Source organism: Dipodomys spectabilis, unplaced genomic scaffold, assembly GCF_019054845.1.
Source record: "Dipodomys spectabilis isolate Male_0828 unplaced genomic scaffold, ASM1905484v1 ptg000163l, whole genome shotgun sequence".
In the NCBI taxonomy this organism is placed as follows: Eukaryota; Metazoa; Chordata; class Mammalia; order Rodentia; family Heteromyidae; genus Dipodomys; species Dipodomys spectabilis.
This window is the reverse complement of record NW_024870840.1, coordinates 20,765,870-20,790,527: the sequence shown is the minus strand read 5'-3', so window position 1 is coordinate 20,790,527 and position 24,658 is coordinate 20,765,870. Positions and strand designations below refer to the sequence as shown.

At 56.5% G+C, this 24,658-nt stretch overlaps 1 protein-coding gene across 6 annotated transcripts in view; it reads left to right on the top strand.

The window, feature by feature from the left end:
* Pla2g6 (phospholipase A2 group VI) overlaps positions 1-24,114 on the top strand; it is a 38,767-nt gene extending 14,653 nt beyond the window's left edge. For 3 of the 6 annotated variants that reach the window (XM_042693115.1, XM_042693116.1, XM_042693117.1), the window contains exons 5-17: positions 806-993; positions 3,288-3,384; positions 4,257-4,439; positions 10,606-10,714; positions 11,766-11,927; positions 13,424-13,502; positions 15,033-15,196; positions 17,006-17,156; positions 21,606-21,742; positions 22,012-22,166; positions 22,841-23,008; positions 23,381-23,454; positions 23,532-24,114. In XM_042693115.1, the coding sequence (XP_042549049.1) occupies positions 806-993; positions 3,288-3,384; positions 4,257-4,439; positions 10,606-10,714; positions 11,766-11,927; positions 13,424-13,502; positions 15,033-15,196; positions 17,006-17,156; positions 21,606-21,742; positions 22,012-22,166; positions 22,841-23,008; positions 23,381-23,454; positions 23,532-23,676 (1,812 nt within the window). In that variant the 3' untranslated portion in view covers positions 23,677-24,114. Of the gene's footprint in view, positions 1-805; positions 994-3,287; positions 3,385-4,256; positions 4,440-10,605; positions 10,715-11,765; positions 11,928-13,423; positions 13,503-15,032; positions 15,197-17,005; positions 17,157-21,605; positions 21,743-22,011; positions 22,167-22,840; positions 23,009-23,380; positions 23,455-23,531 lie in introns of those variants that run through there. The other 3 variants (XM_042693118.1, XM_042693120.1, XM_042693119.1) reach the window with 3 other exon arrangements.
* The last annotated feature ends 544 nt before the right edge of the window (positions 24,115-24,658 follow it).

The following is a 24,658-nucleotide window of genomic DNA, read 5'->3' as shown; positions in this document are numbered from 1 at the left end:
CAAGCCAAACCAACGCCCCACTGGCTCCTGTGGGCCCTGGTGCCAGAGATGCTCATGTTAATTTTTTATTTCTAGGACAGAGGAATTTATTTTTTAATCTTATTTTAATTTTTTTATTATTATCTTTAAGTAGTTGTACAAAGAAGTTCCCATTCTACAAAACAGTATATGAATACAAGGTAGGACAGAGAAATTAAAAAAAAAACAAAAAACAATGGGCAAGTAGATGAAGTGATACTTTTAAAAAGCTACTTCATGTATTTATTCGATTGAAAGGAAAAGGCAGAACTCAGGTTATGCTTTGTGGTACAGAATGTGCAGGTCCTTTCAAAGGTTTTTCTTCTCTACCTGGCCATCAGGTTTTCCAGAAAAGGGGTCCCTACCTTGTACTCAGTGACTCTTGCCTCAACAAACCAAAAAATAATGTAAACTTTGTGTGTGTTTGTGTGCACTTCTGCATGCATGCATGTCACGTGAGTGTGCATGTGCACACGCACCAGTCCTGGGGTTTGAACTTAGGGCCTGGGTCCTGTCCCTTGGCTTTTTCACTCAAGGCTGATACTTTACCACTTGAACCACACCTTCACTCCTGGCTTTTGCTGGTTCATTGGAAAGGCTTACAGACTTTCCTGCCCAGGTTGGTTTCAGCCCTCAGCCTCTTGAGCCACTGGCACCTGGTCTGTTGTTCTTCGCGGCCTTCTTGTCAGCGTCCACGTGGTCCCCAACGCAGGTGGCTCAGTGTGCTGGAGAAGGGTTCCTTGTCTTGGGCTCCCACCCACCATGCTGTTTTCGTTTGTTTTGTCAGCTCCTGGGCAAGAACGCCTCCTCGGGCCTGAACCAGGTGAATAACCAGGGGCTGACCCCGCTGCACCTGGCCTGCCAGATGGGGAAGCAGGAGATGGTCCGCGTGCTGCTGCTGTGCAATGCCCGCTGCAATGTGATGGGGCCGGGCGGCTACCCGATCCACACCGCCATGAAGTTCTCCCAGAAGGGGTGAGCCTCCGCCCGCCCCGAGCCCTGGGTGCAGGCCTGGCGCCCACCGTGCGCTGGCAAAGAGTTGTGGGGCCGCTGGGGCTCTGTCCTCAAGGTCAGCCAGGCTGAAGCTTTGTCAGTGCACCTTAACTGACCGTGGACTCCCTCAGCCAGAGGAGGTGGGCCTCTAGGCCTGGTCCCCTTTCCCTGTGGAGCTCTCCTCTACACCACACGCAAACCCCCTCTAGGGGTCTTCAGTGCTTCGGAGCTTCTGTGCCTGCCTGGCTTGAAGCCCAAGGACACTTGCCAAGGTGGCCAGGGCCCTGTCCACTCAGGCACATGTGCTTTCCTGACAAGTTGTGTCACCACTCCCGCCCCTCCCAGGTCCCAGACTTGGAACCCTGGTTTCCAGTTCTTCACTGTGTGGGGTGTGTATACGGGAGGGTGTGATTGGAGATGGCTTATTACAACATAGAATGTCTCAAGAATGAAGGACAGGATTGGAGGTATGGCTCAGTTGGTGGAGCACCAACCAGTGGTGTAAACGTCAGGTACTGACTTCTTATCCCTTAGACCTTAAAAAAAAAAAAAAAAAAGGAAAAGAATGAGTGAATGGAGTCAGCTGGTCCTTTAACCTGGTCCCTGTTCCCAGACACGGAAGAGATCCAAGTAGCTCCAGGCAGGAGACTCAAGTCACCCGCCCACCCCCATGGACCAGCGTGCTGGACAGCCATGCCCACCCCGTGTGGAGGGGAGACCACAGACACTCTCCTGCAGGCCCCTCCCCCTGGTCTGCACCCACAGGACACTGCTGTCCCCTCATAGGCTGGTCCCAGCATGGACAGTCTTTCCTTCATTCTCCCACGCCCTAATGAACTAGAACTTTCAGAGGGACTTGACTGGTTACAGTAATCACCAACAGCCCCAGTGTCAGGCGACCCGAGTGCCACAAGCCATGGGTGATCTGCACCCAGAAGCCACACAGGCTGCTGCAGGCCGCTCCGAGGGAGCCTTGTTCCTCAGCGCGCTCAGCCACCTCCCCTCTCTCCCCCCGGCTGTCCTCTGTGGAGATGGGAAGGCACGGGGCATCTGAGTGCCAGCAGGGTGGTGCTAGTGTCTCCACACAGTAGCCAGCCTAGCCCTGCTCTGGGAATTGCCTGTGTTCGCAGGCTGGTGTCCCTCTGCTTTGTCCTTCAACTCAGCTGACCTTGACAAGACCTGGGTCTGTGTCTGTCCTCACATGATAGTCCTGCCTATGAGGAAGGGGACAGATGATCAGACAGATGAACTGAGATGGAGGGCACTTGGGGCTGGGGGAGGGGGTGCATAGGCAGCTGGCCCAGGAGGGCTCTGTGGGGCTGAGCCCAAGCCCAGCTGTGAGCGGACATCTCGTAGTGGTTTTGGTGTGCCTGGCTCGGACCACAGAAGATGCCTTGTATGTGGTGGCCATTTGTATGCCATCTTTGAATGATGTCTGTTGTGGTATGTGTGTGTGTGTGTGTGTGTGTCTTGGGGATTAAACTTAGGGCCTTGGCTCTGTCCCTGAGCATTTTTACTCAAGGCTAGCACTCTACCACTTAAGCCACATCTCCATTTCCTGCTTTTTTTTTGGTCAGTCGTGGGGCTTCAACTCTGGGCCTGGGCGCTGTCCCTCAGCTCTTCAGCTCAAGGCTAGCACTTGAGCCACAGCGCCACTTCTGGCTTTTTCTGCTTATGTGGTGCTGAGGAATCGAATTCAGGGCCTCATGCATGCAAGGCAAGCGCTCTACCACTGAGCCACCTTCCCAGCCCTTTGATTTGTAAAATTTTTGTCCCCAGTGTATAGGTTGTTGATTCTTTCACTGTGCAGCAGCCTGTTAATTCAGTATATTTTCTTTTTTCTTTTTGTCAGTTATGGGGCTTGAACTCTGGGCCTAGGTGCTGGCCCTCAACTCTTCAGCTCAAGGCTAGCGATCTACCACTTGAGCCACAGCGCCACTTCTGGTTTTTCTGGTGGTTTATTGGCTTATCGCCAATATCACTTGGCCTTTTCTGCCCAGGCTGATCTTAGATCTCAGGCTCCTGAGTAGCTAGGAATACAGGCATGAGCCACCATTGCCTGCAGTTCAGTATATTTTCATTTTTTTTCCCCTCTGTAGCCTTAGCTTTGGTGTGCTCTTCTAGAAAACTTTGCCAAGGTAGCTAGTGGGTTTGGTTGTACCTTTGTTTGTAGGTGAACTCCCTAATCAGTAAGGGGTTATAGAACTTGGGGTCAGAAACCCAGGCTAACTCCATCTCTTCCTCCTCCTCTTCTTCTCTCCCCTTTTCCCCCTCAGGTGTGCTGAAATGATTATCAGCATGGACAGCAACCAGATCCACAGCAAAGACCCTCGCTATGGAGCCAGCCCCCTCCACTGGGCCAAGAACGCTGAGGTAGGCGGAGTCTGCGGGTGGGAGGGGCGGACCCAGCCCAGAGCTGCCTCCCTGGTGCGTGCAGGAAGGTGGCTCCTGAGAGGACTCTGATGGCCACACTGAGGGCAGGTCTGGTAGTGGGCTGATGAGCCTGAGGAGAAGAGTTGAGGGACTGGCATTGCTCTGCTGCTTGCTGGCAGGTACCAGTTGTTAGAGGTGTTTGACACCAGCAGGGTAGCACATGAGAAGATTCTGCACCAGTGCCCCCATGATCCATCTTGCTGTTCTGTGGCCCAAACCAGAAGGGAGGAGTCTGCCTGCCTCTGTGGGGCACCTCTGAGTGCCAGACCCCTTGTTCATGCTTCCTCATCATGGCTGCCTCTTCCCCGCAGTGAGCTAGACACGCCCTACTTCACAGAGAGGACAGTGCCCCAGCAGCCATGTCCTGTCCAGGCCGCCATAGCGGGAGGAGAGGCTCAGCTGTGTCCCCCACAGTCCTGTGGTTGGAAGGTTTCTGGGGAGCAGGGATGTAGGTGCCAAGGCCCTTGAGAAGTGATCCCTGAGCGTGCCCCCCCCCTCACAAGGAGTGGGGTGCTTCTGGGACAGGGCCAAGGGGGCCTCGCAGAGATGGATGGGGTCGTTAGCTCCAGGAAAGGACCAGAAGCTCAGAGAATCATCTTTCAGCTGTTTGTCCCTGGGGTACTGAGGATGTAGGGAGTCAGGGTCCAGGGACACCCCAGAATGGAGGCCTGCCCCAGGCTCCTCTCCCATTGCTAGAGCTTTCTAGAGGGCTCACGGCTGAAGACCACTCAGGGAGGAAGTGATAGCCCAGGCATCGTGGGCCATGGCTGCTCCCTCGAGCGTCATGCTGACGGGGCCTGGCCACTCCCCAGATGGCGCGCATGCTGCTGAAGCGGGGCTGTGAGGTGGAGAGCACCAGTGCCTCGGGGAACACAGCTCTGCACGTGGCCGTGATGCGCAACCGCTTCGACTGCGTCATGGTGCTGCTGACCTACGGGGCCAACGCGGGCGCCCGCGGCGAGAACGGCAACACCCCGCTGCACCTGGCCATGTCGGTGAGTCCGCCTCTGTCCTCCCTGCCCAGGCCTGCCGGGCTGCCGTGCGGTGGGGGCGCAGGAAGGCCTCGCCACGGCTCTCCTCCACTCCCGCTTCCCTTCCAAGGCTCAGTTCAGACCTCTGCCTCCTCCCCAGGAAGCCTTCCATGTCCTCCCTCAGCACGAAGAGAGGTTTCCAGTATCTTTTCTTCTCTGTGCCCCCAGCCCATTTGCCCCTTAAATCATGTCAGAGAACAAATGGCCCTGGCTGCAGATGGACATGTCTGCCTTGGACACGTCATGGCTCGCCATCTGGCTGCCTTGCTTTCCTCCATCTGGAAGATGGAGAAGAGTAATGGTGGCACCTGGTAGCTCGAGGTAGAACTCACCACCTGGTAGGACACCAGTGCCTGGCGGGGGGCGGGTGTCTCATAGAGGCCAGGGCCGCCGCCTTGACACATCTCATCTCCCTGGGAACTATAGGGCCCCTTACACAGCAGGCGTCCCGGTGGGCTGGGACATCTGCTGGCTTCTCACTGGCCCGTGAAGCCCTGGCAGTCTGTTCAGAAAGTATGTGCACGTATTAGATGCAGGGGCTGTTACATCAGTTCACATGAGGGTGGTGATGCCACATGGCAGACATTGATGAGCAAGTATCAGAGAAGGAGGATAGACAGACACCCAAGACCAAAAGACAAGTCGGGATGGATTTGAAACATCTTATTCCTACCAAAGGTTCTCACTGTAGCAGAGACATTGCTGCCCAGGATGCTCAAACTATAATGAAGACTGTCACGTAGTTGCCCTGACTGGACCCTTCACTAGTCATTCTCAAACTTTGGTTCAACCAGTCCATGGATACTTCTGTGAATAACGGGTTTTGTTTTGTACAGGCTTTTGTGTGTGTATGCTGGCACTAGGGCTTGACCTCAGGGCCTCACACTCTTGTTTGGCTTTTTCATTCAAGGCTGGTGCTCTACCACTTGAGCCACAGCTCTGCTTCTGGCTTTTTGTGAGACAGTAGTCTCACAAATTTATCTATCTGGGCTGGCTTTGAATTTCAGTCCTCAGATCTCAGCCTCCTGAGTAGCTTGACTGGCTACTTTGTGTTCTTTGTCATGTGAGTGCCCACTGCTGCCTCTTCTGTATTACATGGACCTTTACCCATCATGCTTTGGTGTAGTCCCTGGAAAACATCAGTGCACCAAGTATTGGTCTCTGAATGGCCTGTGTGGATATGTAGTACAGGTTGGGTAGCCCTGATCCAAAATGCTTGGGGCCAGGACCACTGTCATCTCACAGGTTTGGATTTCCGAATCCTTTGCATATGCTTCATCCATTGGGCAACCTTGTCTGAATATCTGTGGAGTCCCAGAGTTCAGGTAAGGAGTGCTCAACATTGTCATAGAAAGCTTGAGTTTCCAACCTCATCATCTTAATTAGACCAGGTACTAGTGGCTCATGCCTCTCTAAGCCTCGCTACTCGGGAGGCTGAGATCTGAGGACTGAGATTCAAAGCCAACTCAGGCAGGAAAGTGCATGAGACCCTTCTTTCCAATTAAGCACCAGAAAGCCTGAAGTAGAGCCTGTGGCTCAAGTAGTAAAGTGCTACCCTTGAGAAAAAAGAAAATTTGAGGAAGATGTCAAGCTGATCATGGCAATATGCAAGTTTCCTGAAATCCTTATGGTTAGTTGAAACCATGGGCAAAGAATACTGGTGGGTTTTTTTTCTTTTTTCTATTGGTACTGGGGTCTGAATTCAGGTCCTCACACTCTTATTCAGCTTATTTGCTCAGCAAGTGCTCTACTACTTGAGCCATGTCTTCAGCCTAGCTTTTTGCTGATTTATGTTGGAGATGGAATTTTTTTGTTGGTCATGGGGCTTGAACTCAGGGCCTGGGAGCTGTCCCTGAGCTTTCTTGCTTAAGGCTAGTGCTCTACCACTTTGAACTACAGTGCCGCTTTCAGTTTTCCGGTAGTTAATTGGAGATAGGAATCTCATGGACTTTCCTACCAGGCTGGCTTTGAACTGTGATTCTCAGATCTCAGCCTCCTAAGTAGCTAGGATTACAAGCTACCAGTGCCAGGCTTGGAGATGGAGACTTTCCTGCCTTGCTGGCTTTGACTGTCAGTCCTCCAGATTTCAGCTTTCTGAGTAGCTAGGATTATAGGCATGAGCCACTGGCCCTGGCTCAGTTGTTTTTCTTTTTTTTTTTTTTTTTTTGGTCAGTCATGGGGCTTGAACTCTGGGCCTGGGCGCTGTACCTCAGCTCTTCAGCTCAAGGCAAGCGCTCTACCACTTGAGCTACAGGGCCACTTCCGGTTTTCTGGTGGTTTATTGGAGATAGGAGTCTCACGGTCTCTCCTGCCCGGGCTGGCTTTGAACCGCGATCCTCAAATCTCAGCCTCCTGAGTAGCTAGGATTACAGGCGTGAGCCACCGGCGCCTGGCTTCAGTTGTTTTTCTTGAAGCAGCAGGTTCCCAATTTCTGTTTTGAGAAAGCATTCCCTAAATGACCAAAGCAGGACATACCTAGTTTATCTGACAGTCTTTTCTAGTAAAAATAGAGTCTTGGAGCCAAAGTGGCCAATTGGGCTAGTAACAGAGACAGCTATGTCACTATGACTTAACCAAAGCTATTCTCTGGTGAAACTTGCCCCTCTCTGGACAAAAACTGTGCTCTGGCTGTTAATTTGATTAGTGGCGAGGCACCAGCAGTACAAATGTCAGAGTGGTACAGGAGGCAGATAACACCTTGACATTCGATGAGAGCAGCTGGAGGGCTGCGGGTGCAGTGATAGAGCAGCTGGAGGGCTGCGGGTGCAGTGATTAGAGCAGCTGGAGGGCTGCGGGTGCAGTGATAGAGCAGCTGGAGGGCTGCGGGTGCAGTGATAGGGCAGCTGGAGGGCTGCGGGTGCAGTGATTAGAGCAGCTGGAGGGCTGCGGGTGCAGTGATAGAGCAGCTGGAGGGCTGCGGGTGCAGTGATAGGGCAGCCGGAGGGCTGCGGGTGCAGTGATAGAGCAGCTGGAGGGCTGCGGGTGCAGTGATAGAGCAGCTGGAGGGCTGCGGGTGCAGTGATAGGGCAGCTGGAGGGCTGCGGGTGCAGTGATTAGAACAGCTGGAGGGCTGCGGGTGCAGTGATAGAGCAGCCGGAGGGCTGCGGGTGCAGTGATAGGGCAGCCGGAGGGCTGCGGGTGCAGTGATAGGGCAGCCGGAGGGCTGCGGGGCAGTGATAGAGCAGCTGGAGGGCTGCGGGTGCAGTGATAGAGCAGCTGGAGGGCTGCGGGTGCAGTGATAGGGCAGCCGGAGGGCTGCGGGGCAGTGATAGAGCAGCTGGAGGGCTGCGGGTGCAGTGATAGAGCAGCTGGAGGGCTGCGGGTGCAGTGATAGGGCAGCCGGAGGGCTGCGGGTGCAGTGATAGGGCAGCCGGAGGGCTGCGGGGCAGTGATAGAGCAGCTGGAGGGCTGCGGGTGCAGTGATAGAGCAGCTGGAGGGCTGCGGGTGCAGTGATAGGGCAGCCGGAGGGCTGCGGGGCAGTGATAGAGCAGCTGGAGGGCTGCGGGTGCAGTGATAGAGCAGCTGGAGGGCTGCGGGTGCAGTGATAGAGCAGCTGGAGGGCTGCGGGTGCAGTGATAGGACAGCTGGAGGGCTGCGGGGCAGTGATAGAGCAGCTGGAGGGCTGTGGGTGCAGTGATAGGGCAGCTGGAGGGCTGCGGGTGCAGTGATAGAGCAGCTGGAGGGCTGCGGGTGCAGTGATAGGGCAGCTGGAGGGCTGCGGGTGCAGTGATTAGAGCAGCTGGAGGGCTGCGGGTGCAGTGATAGGGCAGCTGGAGGGCTGCGGGTGCAGTGATAGAGCAGCTGGAGGGCTGCGGGTGCAGTGATAGGGCAGCTGGAGGGCTGCGGGTGCAGTGATTAGAGCAGCTGGAGGGCTGCGGGTGCAGTGATAGGGCAGCTGGAGGGCTGCGGGTGCAGTGATTAGAACAGCTGGAGGGCTGCGGGTGCAGTGATAGAGCAGCCGGAGGGCTGCGGGTGCAGTGATAGAGCAGCCGGAGGGCTGCGGGTGCAGTGATAGAGCAGCCGGAGGGCTGCGGGTGCAGTGATAGAGCAGCCGGAGGGCTGCGGGTGCAGTGATAGAGCAGCCGGAGGGCTGCGGGTGCAGTGATAGAGCAGCCGGAGGGCTGCGGGTGCAGTGATAGAGCAGCCGGAGGGCTGCGGGTGCAGTGATAGAGCAGCCGGAGGGCTGCGGGTGCAGTGATAGGGCAGCCGGAGGGCTGCGGGTGCAGTGATTAGAACAGCTGGAGGGCTGCGGGTGCAGTGATAGGGCAGCTGGAGGGCTGCGGGTGCAGTGATAGAGCAGCTGGAGGGCTGCGGGTGCAGTGATTAGAGCAGCTGGAGGGCTGCGGGTGCAGTGATTAGAGCAGCTGGAGGGCTGCGGGTGCAGTGATAGAGCAGCTGGAGGGCTGCGGGTGCAGTGATAGAGCAGCTGGAGGGCTGCGGGTGCAGTGATAGAGCAGCTGGAGGGCTGCGGGTGCAGTGATTAGAGCAGCCGGAGGGCTGCGGGTGCAGTGATAGGGCAGCCGGAGGGCTGCGGGTGCAGTGATTAGAACAGCCGGAGGGCTGCGGGTGCAGTGATAGAGCAGCCGGAGGGCTGCGGGTGCAGTGATAGAGCAGCCGGAGGGCTGCGGTTGCAGTGATAGAGCAGCCGGAGGGCTGCGGGTGCAGTGATAGAGCAGCCGGAGGGCTGCGGTTGCAGTGATAGGGCAGCCGGAGGGCTGCGGGTGCGGTGATAGGGCAGCCGGAGGGCTGCGGGTGCGGTGATAGAGCAGCCGGAGGGCTGCGGTTGCAGTGATAGGGCAGCCGGAGGGCTGCGGGTGCGGTGATAGGGCAGCCGGAGGGCTGCGGGTGCGGTGATAGAGCAGCCGGAGGGCTGCGGGTGCAGTGATTAGAGCAGCCGGAGGGCTGCGGGTGCAGTGATAGAGCAGCTGGAGGCCTGCGGGTGCAGTGATAGAGCACCTGGAGGGCTGCGGGTGCAGTGATAGAGCAGCCGGAGGGCTGCGGGTGCAGTGATAGAGCAGCCGGAGGGCTGCGGGTGCAGTGATAGAGCAGCCGGAGGGCTGCGGGTGCAGTGATAGAGCAGCCGGAGGGCTGCGGGTGCAGTGATAGAGCAGCCGGAGGGCTGCGGGTGCAGTGATAGAGCAGCCGGAGGGCTGCGGGTGCAGTGATAGAGCAGCCGGAGGGCTGCGGGTGCAGTGATAGAGCAGCCGGAGGGCTGCGGGTGCAGTGATAGGGCAGCCGGAGGGCTGCGGGTGCAGTGATAGGGCAGCCGGAAGGCTGCGGGTGCAGTGATAGGGCAGCCGGAGGGCTGGGGGTGCAGTGGTAGAGCAGCTGGAGGGCTGCGAGTATAGTGCACGGTTTCCTGTGTGCTGCTCCTCTGCATGTGCCTGCTTTCTTCACAGCTTTTGAGCCATTCTTCAGCCCCCTCTCCATTTAGGTGGTCAATTGCATCTTCAAGCTGTTCTACTTTGAAATGTCCTTAAACTTCTGTGGAAGTCATTGTCACTGCACAAGTGACAAACCAGTGCCATATGTAAAAGGAAACCCCCAAGAGCATGAAATGAGCGATGCGAATGTGCGCTTTACTGGATCCCGTGTGCATCTTCATAAACGTGAAGAATGTTTGGGAAACCACTTCACACATCACTGCTGCATTCTCCAGGCAGGGAAATGGGGTCCTGGGAGGGAACATGATGAGAACAGAGCTTTGGTTTCCAGTTGCCAGTCGGTTTGTCCTGTGCAGTCTTCCCACCCTGCTGCTTGGCCCTAGAGATTTAAATGAAAGTTCTCCAGAAAGAGAGAAAAACTACCCTAGAAGGCAGCCATTGGGCCAGGCATTGGCTCTGTTTCCCTGGACCGGATGGGCTTTCCCTGAGAGCTGCAGCAGCTAATTCCTTAGCATCCCAGGGCTCCTGGAAGCACATAGGAGCTTCTAGAGGAGCCTGGTGACCCTCCCATTTCTATGTGGGCTCTGAAACCCCCTGGTCAGGACACTAGTCATCAAACTGCAGGCTGTGGAATACCAGATTCCCTGGGAGTGGGGTCAGAGACCGCAATGTCTCTGTGCTCGGGAGATCCCTCCCACATTATTTGATGAGCTGTCACATGTTGTCCTCCCTCTGTCCCCAACAGAATGACAACTTAGACTTGGTCAAGGCCCTCATTGTGTTTGGAGCAGAGGTGGACGTCCCAAATGACTTCGGGGAGACTCCTGCATTAATAGCCTCCAAGATCAGCAAAAGTATGTACTTTGCCACCTGGGACTAGAGTTGCGCAGGGACAGGGGCAGACTGAGGACGAACTGCTCAGCCATTAGGTGCCAGTGCCCTGTGCTGACCACCACTGCTCCCTGCTGAGGGTGGCCAGGAGCATGTGGGGCTCCAAGAGGGGGCGTCCTTCCCCCAAGGCAGGCTCACCAAGGGCTGGCCAAGCTGGGTCCTTTCCCATGCAGCCCCTGGGGGTTCAGATTCCCCTATGGGAGCACGATTAGGATGGGCAGCAGCAGAATGGCCTTGGGATGTGCAGGATGGGTGTGTGCATGCCTGTAACACCTTCGCATGCCCTTAGTGCACAGACACGTGAGCATGCCTGTACACGCCTTTGCATGCCTTCATGTGCACAGACAGACATGTGCATGTGCGTAGACACACACGTGCATGCGCTACACCCCTGCGCACTGAGCCTGTATAGCACAGGAGGTGGCAGGTTGTCTTTACAGGGGCCCGGAGCCCCCTCTGGAGGGACCTGTGAGGTTTTTGTTGAGGTCTGACCTGCAACCTTGCCCCTTCTCCCTGGAGAGAGCTCGGCCCCCACCATCAGTTTAAACAACCTAGGTGGTCCATGCCCTCCCTGCTCCTGCTGTCTGCTCCCTTTGTGCTCAGGCCCTTGGCTCAGAGTTGTCCCTGCAGAGAAGGGAAAAGGTCACGGGTGGACAAGTGGAAGGCTGCTACCTTGTCCCTTTCAAACTCTGAAAGGAAATGTCACATGGAGGTTTTGAGAACTGCTCACCATGAAGATGGTTCCCCTGCCTCCTTGATTACATTAGAAGGAAAGAGGGAAACCCCAAAATAATGGGGCAGGTGACTCTGCCTTCCTTCTGTCCTACCCTGTGGTCCATCCCTGACACTCCCCACCCCAGTGCCGAGAGACGCGTGGAGCCTCACAGCCTGGCACTCAGCACACCCCACGGGCGGCTCCTGCACCGCCAGGCGGCCGGGCAGTGAGGCAGGGCTCCTGTGTGGAGGGAGGGACCTCACTTCCTTGTTGCCATTTCTCCTTCCCACCACGACAAGTGGTCACCAGGAAGGCGCTCTTGGCCCTGCTGAAAACCGTGGGGGCTGACTACCGCATCCCAAGCTTCCCAGAGGTCCCTGCGGCTCAGGGCTCTGCAGCGTCACCTCATCCCTTCTCCCTGGAGAGAGCTCAGCCCCCAGAGATCAGCTTAAACAACCTAGGTAGGCCTCTGCCCTCCCCCCGCCGCCCCCACCCACCCACCCCACAGGGCCCAAGCCTGGGCCCCAGCAACCCCCACTGGAGAGGAAGAATTGGATCCGAGGATGGGAGGAGTTGAAGGGAGCGAGAGATGAAGGGGAAGAGCTGTAAGCCAACCTGGACAGCCAAGCCCTGGGGAGACTCTAGCTGGAGTCCCCAGCAGGGTGCTTTGGACTCAGTCTGGGGCCCGGCATTACCCATGTTACCTGTGACATTCACCATCTCTTGTCCCCTGGGGGGATTCTGGTCCTTGGGTTTCCATCCTTGTCTTACTGAGTCTGTCCTGTGTGAGAGCCCCAGTCTGCCCCCTGCTGGTTTGGTCAGTGACCAGCATTTGTCCTCATGTGCCTTGGTACCCTTGGAGGACAGCCCCAGAGGACAGGACCCCTGCTCTGGCCTTCTGGAGTCTGGCTCACCAGGAGCCTAGGCTGTTGGGGAGGGGAGCTCCTGCTCCAAAGGCAGCCGGGAACCTATGGTTGGTGAGCTGACCTGCTAGCCACGGTGGAGGCAGATCCCAGTCCCTCCAGCACAGCACCCGCCATCCCCACTGCCCCCAGCACCCCATCTTTCTCTCTCCATTTTACAGGCAGGCAGTCTCCCAAGCCAGGCTGGACAGTAGGCCTGGGGCGTGGCGGCAGAAGGGTAATGCTTGGGCCTAGGAAAGCCGCTGAGCCCAGCCCTGCCCACAAAGCCTCAGCCCTGGTCCCCTCTCCTTTCCTCAGTTGTACCTCCAGGCACACGCACCTCCCCCCCACCCCAGCACTACCCCTCCTGGCTAGCCTCCTGCTGACCCTGCCTGCTCCTTGGCCATGTCCTGGGTGGGGGGGACACTGCCTTGCTCCTGCCTGCCTGCCGTACTGCCTGCCGTACTGCCTGCCTCTAGCTCCTGCACCATCGCGCATGGGCTGTCAGTCACGTGCCGGGCACGCGAGCACGGACGTGTGGGGTTGCACTGCTTGTTGGGAGGGGGTGGGCCTTACGTCCAGAGGACAACTGGATGGAGAGGATGAGTGGGTGCAACTGAATCCCCAGGCCACCAAGGAAGTTTTCAGACCTGGGGCCAGGACAAAGGATGGGTGGGATGTGCCCCTCATTCTTGGAGTCCAGTCCTCAGCCTTGTCCGCACTAAGCCCTTCTGATGGGTCTCGGAGCACGTTTGGGGCCTGCTAGCACGTTGGCAGCAATAGCTGTGATGCCCCTGGGGAGCTGAGAGCAGCCAGGTCTGCACTGGGCAGCGCTTGCGCACTGAGTCGCCGGGCACTGGGGCAGAGTTTCAGGAGGAGGTGGGAGGGGCTGTGTGCTGGGGAGCCAGGGCCGGGGTCATTCCCAGCGGGCCCATGGGCCCTGGGGCAGGAAGCAGAGGGTCAGGGCACAGGGAGAGACAACTAGCTGGGGCACAGCTCTACTGGTGTCTAAGGATCCATGAGATGTGCAGCATGCCCTGCCCTGTGCCCCGCAGAGCTGCAGGACCTCTTGCCCATCTCCCGGGCCCGGAAGCCGGCATTCATCTTGAGCTCCATGAGGGACGAGAAGCGGACGTAAGTGGAGCCGAGGCCAGGGCCAGGCCGGTATGGACGCCTCCCTTGGTGTCCCTTGTCCCACCCTGCCTAGTGAGGCAGCTTTCCACCCAGTCCTGCGGCCTGTGATGACGTAATCATTCCTTCAGGCAGTGCGGGCTCACACAGCAGCCTTAGGGCACTGCCATCGTGTGGCCCTCTTCCCTGACCATACATAGTTGGAGCATCCTCCAGACCCCTCTGCAGATTCCAGCACTGTCTCTTGGCTCCCCATGGCTTCCTCATTCACCTTTCTCCCTCCACAGATGAGTTGTTTCCCGAGTTGTGTCCCCAGGCCCATGGGGGAGGCCCTGGGGGCGCCAGTGTGCCAGACACTCAAGTCCTTCTGCCAAGTCTGTTACTGGAGCCTCTGAGCCCTAGGTCTGAATCTGAGCACTCCTTCCCCCCCCCCCCCCCCCCCCAATTAGGAGAAAATGGCCTACTCTGTATGTGAATGGAGAAATGAATTCATTTGTAGTTTTGGCCCCAAAACTCTGGTTCTCCTCTCCCCCGGCCTCTGTCTGTGGACTTTGAGCCCCAGTGACCGGAAGTGGGAGAGGGTCCAGAGCACAGGGCGGACCACTTTCACTCCCAAGCAGGGTATTTCCTATCAGCATGCACATTGCAAGGACCCCCTTTGCCCAAGCCTGTCCCTTTAGGCACAGACCCTGGTGAATGTTAGCCAGCCCAGCACGATGCCAGGACAGGGACTTGCCACCTGACTGCAGAAATCCCCCTCACTTGATGACACCATCTTGCAGTTAGAGCAGAGCTGGCCCCTGGCTAGTGGAGCATCGAGCCCAGAGGTGAGGGCAGAGAGAAGCAGGTGAACCAAGGGCCGGTGTTCATAGACAGCTCTGAACCCAGGGGGACAGGGCAGCTGCGCCTGAGGGGCCCGCTGACTTTGGGGAGTTTGTAGACAGCAAGTCAAACTGAGAGGGAAAGATGAGAAGAGACCGGAAGGAAGGCGGCCCCTCAAGCCTGACCAGAGAGGCCAGGCGCCTGCGCCTCGGGGGCCAGCAGGAGGATGTGACTTTGTGCCAGTCTCCTCACTTGTGGCCTTCATTCCTCCACTCACACAGGTGGGCACGGGGCAGCACAGAGTGAGCTAATGCCCATGTCCCCCGCATTGCAGGGCCTTGGCACACAGACCTTCCAACCTCCCTTATCTCCCAAATGGAAAGCCCTCTCCCCCAACCTGACCCAGCTGCAGGGAGCCTCCCCCCGCCCCCGCGCCCCCTCCCCCATTCCCTTCTAACAGACTTTGCTCAGCACCTGCTTTGGGGCAGGCCTAGAACTGACCTGGAACTGTGCCATTGCCCTCCTACCTTTTCCCTTCACCCCACCCACTCCCCACTAGCACACTGGCCCCACGCAGGCCTGGCCGGCTTTGCTGGCGTCCACTACAGTAGAGATGCTGGGGGGCATTAGCTGCGAGTGTGGGGGCAGGGGTGCCGAGTCATCACGGGACCCCCGCCCCCCGCCCTGGGCTCCCTGTGCTGTCCCCTGCAGCCATGATCACCTGCTTTGCCTGGATGGAGGGGGCGTGAAAGGCCTGGTCATCATCCAGCTCCTCATCGCCATCGAGAAGGCCTCTGGCATGGCCACCAAGGACCTCTTTGACTGGGTGGCAGGGACCAGCACCGGGGGCATCCTGGCCCTGGCCATTCTGCACAGTGAGTGTCCCTGGGAGAGGGGTGACGGGGTGGGCTCAGACCTCTGAGGACCAAGTGCCTCTGCAGAGCTTTGCATGAAGTTGGGGTAAGGATGTAGGGCAGCACCTTGGCCCTTCATGGGGTCCTTGGGGTGCTGGGGTCCCAGGTTGTACAGACTGACTCAGAGGGCAAAGCTAGTTTAGGGGGTGTTCATGTGCCGGGGCCTCGTTCCCACTCCAGCCAACCCTGTGGAGCTCACCACCTCGCCTGAGGGGAGCCCCTGAGTCAGAACACCGGAGCCCAAGCCTCATGGCTCACCCACGGGCTTCCTCAGGCCAGAGAAGCCCCTAGACCCCCAGCCCATCACAGTGGCTGTCCACTCCATCTCCTTTCGTGCAGCCCAGCACAGGTGACAGGTGCTTGGTTTATCGGCCAGAGACATGCCACCCAAGTGGTGTCTCCTTTGTGGAGTGGAGCTGGGGTGCTGGCTGGCAGGACACTCGGGTCAGCCCTGCCCAGTACAGGCAGCAGGGCCGCTCCCATCTTCTCCAAGAGCCTTCGAAACCTGCAGCCTGGTGACCAACCCCTGGAGGCCTGCAGCAGGGTCTTCCCAAGCCTCTCTCCAGGTCTTTAGACTCCAGGGTGCTCTGTGTGTGTGTGTGTGCATGTGCGTGTGTGTACATGCACACTTATGCGTGGGTATTGAGGTTTGAACTCTTCTTTTTTCTCTCTTTCTTTTTTTTTTTTTGTTGCCAGTCCTGGGGCTTGAACTCAGGGCCTGGGCACTGTCTCTGAGCTTCTTTTGCTCAAGGCTGGCACTCTTAGCACTTGAGCCACAGCACCACTTCTGGCTTTTTGTGTATGTGGTATTGAAGAATGAAACCCAGGGTTTCATGCATGCTAGACAAGCGCTCTACCACTGAGCCACGTTCCCAGCCCATAGGTTTGAACTCTAGATTAGTTTTTCGCTCAGGATGGTGCTCTGCCTCCAGTCTAGCTTTTTAGTGGTTAGTTAGAGATAAGAGTCTCATAAATATTTCTGCCTGTGCTGATGTTAACCTGCAATCCTCAGATCTCAGCCTTTTTTTTTTTTTTGGTCAGTCATGGGACTTGAACTCTGGGCTTGAGTGCTGTCCCTGAGCTCTTCAGCTAAAGGCGAGTACTCCACCGCTTAAGCCACAGTGCCACTTCCAGTTTTTTAGTGGTTTATTGGAGGTAAGAGTCTCATGGACTTTCCTGCCAGGGCTGGCTTTGAATTGCAATCCTCAGATCTCAGCCTCCTGAGTAGCTACAATTATAGGCGTGAGCCACTGGCGCCAGGCAGATCTCAGCCTTTTGGATAGCTAGGATGACAGGCATGAGCCAAGGCTCTCCTGGGCACTTTGGAAGGGGGTTGTGAAGTCACCTGGCTCATCTTCTCACACAGGTGGAAGCCACTTTCCACTGCCAGGGTGGCAGCTCTGGCCTGGGACTTACTGCCTCGGGGCAGGGGGGAATGGGTGGCCTCTCTCACCTTGCAGGCTCAGAGGACAGGCTGCTGTACCTTGCCTATGACACTTAGTAGGGATTAGCTTTCACAGACATCTAGGACCCTTTAAGGAAAACGGTGCAGAGGTGTGAACACCAGATGAGGTACAGAGCCTTGGGGCTGCTGACGGGGCTTGGGCTTGTGTGCGACTCACCAGGAGGGGCCTGGAAGTCTAATTGACCCGGCATCCTCCACCGCCTGCCAGCGCCGGTCCCCGGTCCCCATGGCTGGCCTGCGCAGACCCTCTTCCTGGACGGTCTTGGGTGTGGCCCTCAAGTCTCCCCTCCCCCCACTGTTCCCAGGCAAGTCCATGGCCTACATGCGTGGCGTGTACTTCCGCATGAAGGACGAGGTGTTTCGGGGCTCAAGGCCCTACGAGTCGGGGCCCCTGGAGGAGTTCCTGAAGCGGGAATTTGGGGAGCACACCAAGATGACAGATGTCAAGAAACCCAAGTAAGCCCCTTCTGGTAGCCCCTCCTCACCGGAAGGTCACTGGGGACTGAGCATAGCACTCTTCCATTCACCCTGGTGATGCCCTTCCCTGAGCTCAGCCCGTGGGCCTGAGCGTGGGAGAGGGCATCTGAGTAGCTGGTGCGGATTCATGGAGCGTCCCCTCCCATTCTACCAAATCCTCAGGGCCTTCCCCACTTAGAAGAGACCCCAAAGTCATCTGCCCAACAGCCAGCAGTGAGCCGGCAGTCTGTCTGCCCTGCAGTGTTCTGGACTACCCAGTGAAGGCAGCAGTCACTGCCCTGCCCAACACTAATCTGATGCTGCCCCCCACCCCCGCCAGGTGGCGCTGCCCCTGGCACCGCCCTCCGTATCTCTTTCCAGGGCCTGTGCAGTGCGCCTGCTAATTTTCTAGACATGCCAGATGCCATTTGTTCTAACATTTGTTACCTTCCATTTTGCACAATTTCAATCTGTTATGCCTTTCTTTGTTTGCCTCTTCGTTGGGTTTTGGGGCTCTGTATTTGTATTATGGAATATCTAGGTACACATTTCCCCTAATTTTCTGGATATATAGATACAGCTTTTTCCTAATTTATCCTGCATAGGATTTTTTTTTTTTTTTTTTTTGGGTCTGGTCGTGGGGCCTGAACTCTGGGCCTAGGCACTGTCCCTCAGCTCTTCAGCTCAAGGCTAGAGCTCTACCACTTGAGCCATAGTGCCACTTCTGGCTTTTTTTCTTTTTGCTTATGTGGTGCTGAGGAATCGAACCCAGGGCCTCAGGCATGCAAGGCAAGCACTCTACCACTGAGCCACCTTCCCAGCCCCCTGCATAGGATTTTTTGTTGCTTCCATTGTGGGTTTTTTTGTTGTTGTTGTTGTTTGTTTGTTTTTTTTGTTGGTCATGGGGCTTGAACTCTGGGTCTGGGCGCTGTCCCTCAGCTCTTCGGCTCAAGGCTAGCGTTCTACCACTTGAGCCACAGCACCACTTCCGGCTTTTTCTGCTTATGTGGTACTGAGGAATCAGACCCAAGGCCTAATGTATGCAAGGCAAGCACTCTACCACTGAGCCACCTTCCCAGCCCCCCATTGTGGGTTTTTTGCTTTGTTTTTTGCCGGTCCTGGGACTTGAACTCAGAGCCCTGTGTCCCTGAGCTTCTTTTGCTAGCACTCTACCACGACCCACAGCACCACTTCCGGCTTTTTCTGTATATGTGGTACTGAGGAATCAAACCCAGGGCTTCATGCATGCTAGGCAAGCACTCTACTACTAAGCCACATTTTCAGCCCTGCCACCGTGTTTTAATATTTTGGTTTGACTCTGCCTTCAGTTTTGGAACTCCCAAGTCATTATCCCTTTAACTCCTGCCTTTGCCTAGTTTTCTGTCTATCCTTCTCCCATAAATTCAGTTAATACAGACATTTTTGCTCTTTTCTCTCAATGTCTTTTAACTTACCTTTTCTGTCATTGTATTTCTCTATCATTTTTTATTCTTTTTCTGGATAATTTCTATTTACCTATTTTCCAACTCATGAATTCTCTCTTTAGCGTTATCTAATTTTTCATTTAACACATCCATTGAGTTCTTTAGTCTATTCTTGTATGTATTGATATTTTTCAGTCTCAAAAGTACTCAGGCAGGCTGGGAAGGTGGCTCAGTGGTAGAGTGCTTGTCTCGCATGCATGAGGCCCTGGGTTCGATTCCTCAGCACCGCATAAGCAAAAAGAAAAAAAGCCGGAAGTGGCGCTGTGGCTCCAGTGGTAGAGCGCTTGCCTTGAGCTGAAGAGCTGAGGGACAGTGCCCAGGCCCAGAGTTCAGGCCCCATGACCAGCCAAAAAAAAAAAAAAAAAGTACTCAGGTACCAGTGGCTCATTCCTGTAATCCTAGCTACTCAGGAGGCCGAGATCTGAGGATAGAGGTTAAGCCAGCCCCGGTAGGAATGTTGGTGAGACTCCTATCTCCAATTAACCACCAGAAAACCAGAAGTGATGCTGTGGCTCAAGTGGTAGTAGAGTGCTTGACTTGAACTGAAGAGCTAAGGGATAGCACCCAGGCCCAGAGTTCAAGCCCCACAACTGCCCCCCCCTCCAAAAAAAAATACTCTGGTTCTTCTTCGAATTTTTCAGGTCTTTTTTGTTGCTGTTGTTGGTTGTGGGGCTTGAACTCAGAGCCTGGGCACTGTCCCTGAGCTTTTATATTTAAGACTAGCACTCTTCTACTTTGAGCCATTGCGCCACTTCTGGTTTTCTGGTGGTTAATTTGGGATAAGAGTCTCATGGACTTTCCTGCCTGGGTTGGCTTCAAACCATGATCCTCAGATCTCAGCTTCCTGAATAGCTAGCATTATAGGCGTGAGCCATGGTGCCTGGCTCAGGTCATTATTGATAGTCCCTCACCCCCCCCCCCCCCCATTTTGGTGGTTCTGAGGTTTGACCTCGGGGCTTCATCCTTGCCAGGAAAGCACTCTACCACTTGAGCCATGCCCCAGTCCTTTTTTTATTTTAGTTTGGTTTTCAGGTAGACTTTTGCCTAGGCTAGTAGTATTGGACTGTGATCGTCCTATTTCATGCATGTGTCAGCATTTACAACCTCTTATCCCCTTAAGATTTTATCAAGCTTAGCTTGCTAGCTTCAAACATTATGAGTATCGCCACGTAGTCATCTTAATTTACAACCTCCGATATCTGAAGGCTCTGTAGATACATTGTGCTGTTTCTGTGGTTTGAACTCGTTCTCACTCATGGTGGTTTATCTCATTGTGTGTACACTTTTTGTTATTTTTAACCACGTGCTGCTCCTTAGTGTTGAGAATAATACATGCAGATTCTGTGAAGGCCAGAATGGGCTTCCTTGATCGAGAGAGTTGACCTGTTCTAGACACTGGACACTAACGGCTAGGCTGCTGTCCTGGAGGTTCAGAGCCTTACCCCCAGATGATGTGAATCTTGACTCCCTGTGCATGAGGGCTAGTATAGTCAATGTTTTCTGAGGTTTGTGTCTTCCCAGGGCCAGGACAGCTTTCCTTATAGTCCCAGGGTCTGGAAAAGGGTGATTTCTTTCCAGCCCATCTTTATCCTGATGCTAGAAGCTACACACTGAGGATCCCCAACACAGCATGGGAAGGCTCCAGCCAGACCCTCTCCTCTGAAGGGCCCTGGACTTTGACCTGGTCCCCCTTGCCCTAGAGAACTCCTGAAGTTCAAGCTTTCCGCGGTTTGTAATTTGCCTCTGGTTAGAGTAGAGATGGGGCTGAGTTCTTGCTTATTCTCCGTTTTTCCTGCTCTTTTCTATCTTGTCAGATCTCTTATGCTTTTAAGATTAAAAATATATGTAGCATTGCAGTTTTTCTCAACGGGAGCACTGTTGAAATAATCTTCCCGCAGTATTCACATAAGTGAGGGAAAATCCTTTGTTCAGGGTTGTTTCCCTTCCTCTGTATTTTTCTTTACAATATAACGAGTTCATTTCTGGTTTACTCTGTAAGCATAATTTTGAATGGCTGTAAAGTGTTTTATTGTTTCCTTACCCTTCTGTTCCAGCTAGATTTTCACTCTAATAAATCACAGGGCAAAGAATAGCCTTGCACCAGAAGCCACTATTGTGGTCCGGATTGTTCCTTTAGGACAGACTTTATCCAGGGTGGAATTTTCAGATCAAAGGAGCTGGGACTTAACACATACTAGCTTCTCACCAGGGCACTCCTCAGTGTTTAGGGTGCCTGTGTCTCAGGATCAGGAGGAGGCTTCTCAGTAGGCTGTTGAAAAGTCTCAAAAGTCCCCCCGCATGCCCTTCCCCAAAGCCGCCCGTGCTGCCTGATGCCAACGTCCCTTCAGAGTTGCCCTCTGGCTGTGTAAACAGGAACATATGTTGTTTCGGTTTTGAGTAAATGGTGGCCTACTAACTGTCCCAGAGTCCACTCCCTGTCAGTACGTAAACATATCCACAGCCGTTCTATGAGGGCTCCGAGCCCATCGGGCAGATGGCCTCGGGGTATTGCACTGGCCTGCTGATGGACACCCCAGCTATTTTTTAGTGGTTTGCTCTGGTTTGGTTTTGGGTGTTTTTGAGACAGGATCTCACCGTGGAACAGCTCAGGCTTGCCTCAGTCTTCCTGCTCTCCCTTCAGAGTGCTGGGATTACAGGTGTGTGTGAACACCCCTGGCGCTGTTTACTTAGGAAGTGGCAGCTGCCATTCCTGGCCTTTGGCAGCCTGTCTTGCATACATGTGATTGCTCAGGACAAATTCCCCGAAGTGGGTTTTTGGGCGTAAGGATAAACCTGTGGGAAATGTGGCGCTTTTCGCCAAATCACCTCCATGGGCTGACCACCAGTGCTACAGACACCGGGAAGGACAGTCTGGAGAATCCCGGCACCGTGTGGGTGGCAGCTCTGCCAGGTGGTGGGGAGCGTGGACCAGGTGGCCGGTCAGCGCCTCGCTCCTTCTCCCCAGGGTGATGCTGACTGGGACGCTGTCGGACAGGCAGCCTGCTGAGCTCCACCTCTTCCGGAACTATGAGGCACCAGAGGCCGTTCGGGAGCCTCGCTTCACTCAGAATGTTAACCTAAAGCCGCCAACCCACCCCTCAGGTTCAAACCATGTTTAATGCTTATGTGGATGCGGGTGATGGATGTGAGTCGCGGAGGGGCATCGGGTACTCTCAAACCCCCTCCCACCACCCCTGTCCTGATTGGCTGAGGACAAGCGTTGCTGGGGGCTCCTGGGCCCCACTGACACCGCACCTTCACTGGGATGTAGGACACCTGTCCCTACACCCCACACTTGCACCCTGAGATCTGAAGGGCACAGGCCTTATACCAGCTCTTGTGCCAACCTGGTCCCCTCCCCCTTCCCCTAGACCAGCTGGTATGGCGGGCGGCGCGGAGCAGTGGGGCAGCCCCTACCTACTTCCGGCCCAACGGGCGCTTCCTGGACGGCGGGCTGCTGGCCAACAACCCCACACTGGACGCTATGACCGAGATCCATGAGTTCAACCAGGACATGATCCGCAAGGTGAGAACCATGCAGCCCCGGGCTGGCATGTTTGCACAGGGCAGACATCCTCTGCACCGGGAAGCCCGGTGGCCCTTCTGCCGCCCACGGGTGCCCGCAGCCTAGGAACCAGGCATTCCGAGGCCCAGTGCATGCCCACTGCCAGGGGACAGCCAGGACGCACGTCTCCTGGACAGACTGTAGTTGGGCCAGACCCTCTACAAAGCCTGGATGCCAGTGGCTGTCTGTGTGCAGGGCTCAGAGGACCCGGGAAGGGCTGGCAGCCTCTCAGAGCCATCATGGTAGAGCAAGGCAGCCTGTAAAACACTGATACAGATCCCGAATCTGCCCTTCCCTGCCTGCCATGGCTGCCCTCCTCCCTGAGGGTGGCCCTGTGAGGCCTGTGGTACACAGGTGCTGGCCCCAGAGATGGCCATGATGCCCACACCAGCTTGTCTGCAAGAGTCTGCACTCAGACACACTGCCAGACCCCCCCCCAGGGCCACGTCCCCTTCCTAGTGCCCGCCTGGACCTCCCACTGCCCCCCACTGCCCTCTGTGAGAGGTCCTCTCTGCCCCCCATACCCTTGTGGGAGGTCCTCTCTGACTTCCCCTGTGCTCCCTGTGGGAGGTCCCTTCTGCCTCCCCTGTATCCCCCATGGGAGGTCCCCTTTGACCCTGTCCTGCTCACCACAGGGCCAGGGGAGCAAGGTGAAGAAACTGTCCATCGTTGTCTCCTTGGGGACAGGGAGGTCCCCGCAGGTGCCGGTGACCTGTGTGGATGTCTTCCGGCCCAGCAACCCCTGGGAACTGGCCAAGACCGTTTTCGGGGCCAAGGAATTGGGCAAGATGGTGGTGGACTGTGTGAGTTGGGGCCTCCCCCAGGCTATCACCCCCCCCCCCCCGTCCTCATGGGTGACAGTGGGGCTCTGTCCAGCCTCCTAATGTCTCCGGGCTGGGCCTGTCCCTCAGCAGTGCCCTTGGTGGGGTTCTTCAAACCATCTTTACCCGTTCATCTCTTGAGAGAGCCAGGTGTGCATGGACTAAAGCCACAGGGGGAGGTGTCACCCTGCCACTGCCCCCCCATACCCCAGTGAGCTGTGTGTGCCGCGCAGGCCCTGCCCCTCTGACTGCTCAGCTGGGCATCACCGAGGCCCAGAGTCACCCTGGTGGTGGGTGGAGCCCAGTGGGGAAAGGCCAGTGCTAGGCGGGGCTCACAGAGGCTCTTCTCACCAGTGCACAGATCCAGATGGGCGGGCCGTGGACCGGGCCCGGGCCTGGTGCGAGATGGTTGACATCCAGTACTTCAGGTGAGGCTCAGGCCTGGCGGGACCCGTTGGCCCCCAGGCCGGGCCCCCTGGTGAGCCCGGCTCCTTGGCTCACACAGATTGAACCCCCAGCTGGGGATGGACATCATGCTGGATGAGGTCAGCGACGCTGTGCTGGTGAACGCTCTGTGGGAGACGGAGGTGTACATCTACGAGCAGCGGGAGCAGTTCCAGAAGCTGGTCCAGCTGCTGCTCGCTCCTTGAGCCCCCGACCCACCGCCGGCCCGGGACCGCAGAGCCGGCCTGCAGCTCCATGATCACCAGGGGCCGGCGGCTGCATCCGGGGGCCAGCCCCCCGCCTTGTCACTTCAGGCCCCCCTTGGCCCCTTTCCTGACTTGCCTGAGGGACTAAAAACCAGGGGAGCCCCACCCCGCCTGGCCTGGAGGCCAGCCCACCCAATCTACCCCCTTCCCTGGCGGTAGGGGCCAGAGAAATGGGGAGTCACTGCCCCACTACTTACAGAAACACAGGCTCCAGGAGTGGGGTGTCCCATTCAACTTTGCCCTCTGCACACCCCAGCACCCCACCCCTAGAGCTGCCCAGCTCCCAAAGGTCACTCCTGTGAGCTCACTTCCCTGCCCACGTGCTGTGAGAACAGGAGGGGCCACCCCGAAATGTGAAATAAATTATTCTGACTCAGGTGGCCCTGTGCAGTGTGCTTTATGGGGTGGGTGCCCCCTCGGCTCCAGCTCTCCGTCCCCCACCCGCAGTGTCTTCTGGTATCCCATCCCTGCGCCCAGTCTCCCTGGGGCAAGCTGGAAGATGGCCAGAGGTGGCTGGCAGGCCCACCTGCCCAAGCAAGTCCAGAGGGAAGCGGGGCTCCATGCTCGTGGGAGCAGATGAGCACGGCCACACTCTGCCCCTGCCCCGCGGGCCGCTTTCCGCTGGGCTAGGGGTGGAGCTCAGCGGTGAGCCCTTGCCTAGCATCCATGAGGCCCTGGGCTCCATCCCCAGCATGGGCCTGGACACAGCCAGGTGAGCCTACGTGGGGTCACCTGTGCAGATGCTCCTGCTGGGAGGATGCCCAGAGCCTGGGGACAGGGGCTGCCAGTGCCCTGGAGAGGCAGACAGCAAAACAGGGTCCCCCAGAGAGAGTGTCACAGCCACCAGTGCCCACCACCAGCCTCTGCAAGACAGGGGTAAATAATTGAAAGCCGGTCACCCGAGCCGCCTGCGTCACAGACC